This window comes from Gopherus evgoodei, chromosome 14 (assembly GCF_007399415.2).
Source record: "Gopherus evgoodei ecotype Sinaloan lineage chromosome 14, rGopEvg1_v1.p, whole genome shotgun sequence".
Lineage (NCBI taxonomy): Eukaryota > Metazoa > Chordata > Testudines > Testudinidae > Gopherus > Gopherus evgoodei.
Genome location: NC_044335.1, coordinates 33,940,553 through 33,945,658, shown reverse-complemented (window position 1 = coordinate 33,945,658; position 5,106 = coordinate 33,940,553). Strand labels below are relative to the sequence as shown.

At 43.0% G+C, this 5,106-nt stretch overlaps 1 protein-coding gene across 1 annotated transcript; it reads left to right on the top strand.

Annotated features, from left to right (window-relative positions):
• Positions 1–3,963: 3,963 nt before the first annotated feature.
• Positions 3,964–4,890, top strand: LOC115635099 (olfactory receptor 10A7-like). The gene has a single exon (XM_030533384.1). It carries the CDS (start codon positions 3,964–3,966, stop codon positions 4,888–4,890), a length of 927 nt encoding a protein of 308 aa, XP_030389244.1.
• The last annotated feature ends 216 nt before the right edge of the window (positions 4,891–5,106 follow it).

The window sequence follows — 5,106 nt, the reverse complement described above, 5'->3', positions numbered from 1 at the left end:
AAAATAAAATATAAATTCTGAATAGACCTTCTTAGAAAATTTTAATTGCAAAAATTTTTGAGGAAAGGGTGAGAATTTCAAAAGCACCAAAGGGAACTGTGGAAATAAGTTCATTTGAAAGTCGGGGCTCCTAACTCCCTAACATACTTTTGAAAATTCCCACAGAAGACACATTATTTATCTGTTTGTTTATTATTTATGTATTTAATCAACAATAGCTCAAGATTTTTTTCTCATCCATTTTCTGGCCAACTTTATTCATCCTGAACATGTTAGGATTGGATTTTCAACAGTAGCTAGGACTATCAACAGGAACTGCTGAGCACCTCCCTCTCTTAAAAAATCATTTCCTTAGTCCACATTCCCACCCAAAACTTTTCTTGATTCAGAATTCAGGCACCCAGCACAGCCTCACACCCTTCCAGGAGCTAAACTTCAATCTCTGAGGAGCAGGAAACAAAGTATTAAGGTACATGCCAGCCCTGCAAAATAACCTTAGCTCTGCCCCTTTTGAGTTGGCCCTAGCCACTTGGAGTGAATGGATTTAAATATGCTGGTGGGTCGCTATCAGAGCAGATAACACCCTTCCAGACCTTTGGAGTGACACAAACCGAACAATGAGAGGGCAAGTCACAAAGTAGTGCCCTTAAGTTGGGGCATTTCCAAAAGTTGCTTTTAAACGAGACAGGTCTGCTCAGAAAATGATAGTCTTGGGAGATTCTGCTTTAGCTCGAATAGCACCATCTCTGAACAATTTCCCTTTGGTGAAGGATAGATCATTCAAGTCAGTGGACCTCATCAGCCATCTAAATAATTCATTTTTATTTTAGGTCACTAAAAAAGAAGCTATAACATAACAAAGGTATGAATTTTTCGTTCAAAAAGCAATATCAAGCACATGTTTGAATTGTGAGTCTGTGCACAGGTGTTTGTTGGGGAGTCCAGAGCCGTATTTCACGGTAATTGTTGTATGTGTTTGAAGTAAGCTTTATGTGTCTGTAAAAGTCCTCATGTATGTTTATAACAAATATGTGTTTTCAAAAATAGAGTTCCTTTGCAGTGGTGTCTATTTGCATCTGTCTGTGATTGTGTTACAGTCTCTAACTGTGTGTTTGCACCTGTATCTGTGTCTGTCTGTTAGGGATTTCTTAGGGAGTGTGTCCTTGTGTATATGTATTGCTGGTGTGTGGGTAGGGGTTGGGATGTGTGATACCTGTGACCCTTTGTCCACGTATGTTTTGATGCTCATAATTAGCAGGTTTGTTTGTTTCTGTGTGAGCAAGAAAACATTTGTGTTTATACCATTGTGTTTGTGAGTGTGCCACTAAGTCTTCCTGTTGTGTATTTGTGTCCAGATGTGTATTTCTGCCCTTGGAAAAGATCAGCCAACATGAACAATAGCCCCATTTTAGAGACGGTGAAACAAGAAAACCAGGAACAGTACATGCGTGAGGAGGGTCTGAATTCAATGCATTAGCCATTGGGCAGCCTCATTTTCAGTGAAGCTAGCTCAGATTTCTGCCAAAATAACTGAGAGCAGAATCTGCTCCATTACGTTTCAGTGAATTGTATTTGTGCTCCTAAAACAACAAAAATCCCGTGGTTATTGATACTTCAGGAGTCAGCCAGCTTACACTAGTGAATAATATTACTCATGTCTGTTAGCAGTGACAGGATTCAATGGAGGATGAGAGAAACAAATTATTCATTTTCCCAGACCTGTATTCAATTTGAAAACAAAAACCTGGGACTGGTGAAAAATGCAAACATTATATTTTAATTTTCTTTTGGTCAAAATTTCACATTTTTGAAAAATACCAACCCTTCTATGAGCTGAGCAAAACATTTTTACAAAATCTTTAAGAAAAAGGTATATTTTATTTAAAACTTTCACTGTTTTGAAGTTCTGATATTTTCCTCCATTGATTTTTCCCTATTGTTTGGATTTGCCTTCAGCACTTTTCATCCTATCCCTTTGCTTTCAGAGTCCCAGCTTCTCTGTAGCTTCTTAAATAACATCTACATTTTTATTTATTGAAACCTCTCTCATTTTCAGCTTCAGTTAATTAATTCTTATAAAGATGGTTCTACTTTAAATTCATCAAGGGCCAGAATGTGCCGTTCTCCCTCTCACAGTGTAGTGCCTTAATCTCCAAGTAGGAATACCCATTCTGTGGGACTCTTCCTGGAGTTAGGTGCCACTCGCTAGAGGGATGAGTGGCAGATGTCTGGGTTGGGATTTTTAAAGGATTCTAAGTGGGTTGGGAACCCAAATCTAATTGAATTTCACTAGGTGCTGCTACCTGTCCACTTTAGGCCTCTTTGAATGGACCTGGTCATGGTAGTAAGCACTATACCTTGGTGATAAGTGTCTGTGGAATCAGGCCTGAACACCAGAGCTGGATTTTCAGTCAAATAAACTATTCCTGGCTACAGACTGTTCATAGCCAATATTACCGTACATGGGTTCCTTCTCCTTGTGTTAGAAGGAGTTGGGTGCAGTTGACACTGGGGTATTCCTCAGGGAGCTGGTAGAAAGAAGCAGGGAGGTCAGGGCAAAGGCTAAGGGCTTCTGCTAAGATATTCCTGGACTGAGGGGAGCGATAAAGGTGCTGAAGGTTCTGGTGCCAGGCTTTGGAGTTCATGGGTAAGATGGTTTCTAGTCCGATAACAGGACAAACCAGAAACCACCAAAAACTGGATCTGGACTCTGCGGCCAGTGGCCCTTCTCTTTAATTTCTAGCACTTGTTTGTGTGTTTAAAAAAATATTTTTTCCAGTGAAAGAAAAAAAATGAGAGAAAATGGGGAAAACTCACTTTCTTTCCTGTTTTTATCTATTTCCTTGTTCTCCCCTCAGTATCTAACAGGGGGGTGAGGCTTTTTAAAGGTTTAAAATAGGAGAGAAAGCAGCTTCTTTCTTACTTGTTAACATTTTTAAACACTTTTCCAGTGGGACAGGGGAGTTTTAAAACATGGGGACGTGTTTTACCTCCCAACTTTTTCTTCTTTTTAAAGAATAAAAACTTTTTTCCACTGACTTTTTGTCAATATCTCATTTTTCAATTTTTGGTTGAAAAAATGTCAGCCAGCCTTAGGTGACCCTTCCCCCCAAATTCATCCTGCTCTGAAATCCCAGGCCTCAGGCTCTGAAGCTCAAAGATCACCTGTGTTACCTGTCACAGGACAAGGCCTTTGACAAGCAGAGAAGCTGTTCTGATCATACTGCCTGTGATGGGGCGCTCTCACCCCACGCATGTTGGGAATGGGTTAAAATGGGTCTAAGGGGCCAATGACTCTGCCTGCTCTCACCTAGGATAGGCGAGGTCTAGTTAAAGATCAAGCCAAGCAGGGGGAGCCCAGCTGGGGAATAGAGAGTGAGCGGAGAGGAGAAGAGAGTTCCCTCTCTCTGGGAAGCAGCCTGAAAGAAGAGTAGAGCAGAGCGGTCACTGCAGGGGTCAGCTAGCAGCCGGAGTGGACTCAGGTGCCCCAAAGAGCTGTGGCCTGCGTGGACCCCTTCAGATGGAGGAATGTGCCGGGGATCTGGCTAGAACAGTAGAGGCACAGCTGTGACAAGGTGACTGCCAGCTGAACACAGCCGGGCTGCAGGTCTGGTTAATAGACATTTCTGTTGGACTTTGGGTGAAGGACTGTGAAACATGAAAGGCTGGGACACTCTTGTGGCTGGAGGCTAAAGGACAGTGGGGAAAACCAAGGCAGAAGCTGCCACAACCAGCCAGAAGTGGGCATGCTGGGGCAGCAATTTCACCATGCTCCCATACGTACATGAGACGGAATACATCACTGTCACAGTCATAAGGGTGTGGGTATCTATGCAGGTTTCTATTGCTGACAGCTGAGATGCCTGATTTCATGTCTGTGAGAGACCGTTATGTGCCTGCACTCTAGGTGACATGCCTTGTCCTTTGCCTTTAGCGTCTTTCAGGATTCAATGCACCCATCCAATGGCGAGTGGAAATCACACCACAACACTTGGCTTCATCCTCTTGGGCTTCTCCAACCTCACAAACCTGCAGAGTTTGCTCTTTGTGGTCTTCCTGGTCATCTACATGGTGATCCTGCTCGGGAATGGTGTCATTGTCTTGGTCACAGTGCTGGACTCTGCCCTTCAAACCCCCATGTATTTCTTCCTCAGGAACTTGTCCTTTGTGGAGATCTGCTACTCCTCTGTCATCCTGCCCAAGATGGCGGCTAGTTGCCTGGCAGAGGATGGAAGTATCTCATTCATCGGCTGTGCTGCCCAGACGTATTTCTTCCTTTTACTAGCTGGCACAGAGTGTTTTCTTCTGACAGCCATGGCCTATGACCGTTACGTGGCCATATGTAACCCCCTGCATTACACACACATTATGAACAGGGAGTTTTGTGCTACAATGGTATGTGGGTCCTGGCTTGTCAGCATCCTGCTACATTTTGGGCAGACGTATTCGGTGTTTTCTTTGCCCTTCTGTGGGTCTCATGAAATTAACCATATCTTCTGTGATGTCCCCCCTGTGCTGGAGCTGTCCTGCGTGGACACCTACAGGAATAAAATGGTTATCATCATGGCAGTCCTGCTATTCCTAATCATCCCCTTTTTCTTGATAGTTATTTCTTATATTAAAATCGTCAGGACGATTTTGAAGATGCCGTCAGCCGTGGGCCGGCACAAGGCCTTCTCCACCTGCTCCTCACACCTCATTGTGGTGACTCTGTTCTATGGCTCTGGCATGATTGTGTATTTAGAACCAAAGTCAAAGGAGTCAGTGGACACGGACAAACTGCTCTCACTGTTCTACACCATTGTGACTCCAATGTTCAACCCCTTCATATATAGTCTGAGGAACAAGGAAGTGAAAGCTGCCCTAAGGAAATTAGTAGGGAGAAAATGATTCCATAAAATACACACCATGTTCCTCAGATAATGTTCTAGATTTCTCCTAAGACAACGCGGAACCCACAAGATACCTTTCTGGTTCCTCAAGAGATGCTCAAGATTTCTGAAGATATAATCTAGACCACTTGAAGAATCCACCAGACATACTGCACATTAGTATTCATTCTAGATTACTCAAGACACATTCTAGACATCCTGAAGTACTGAAATG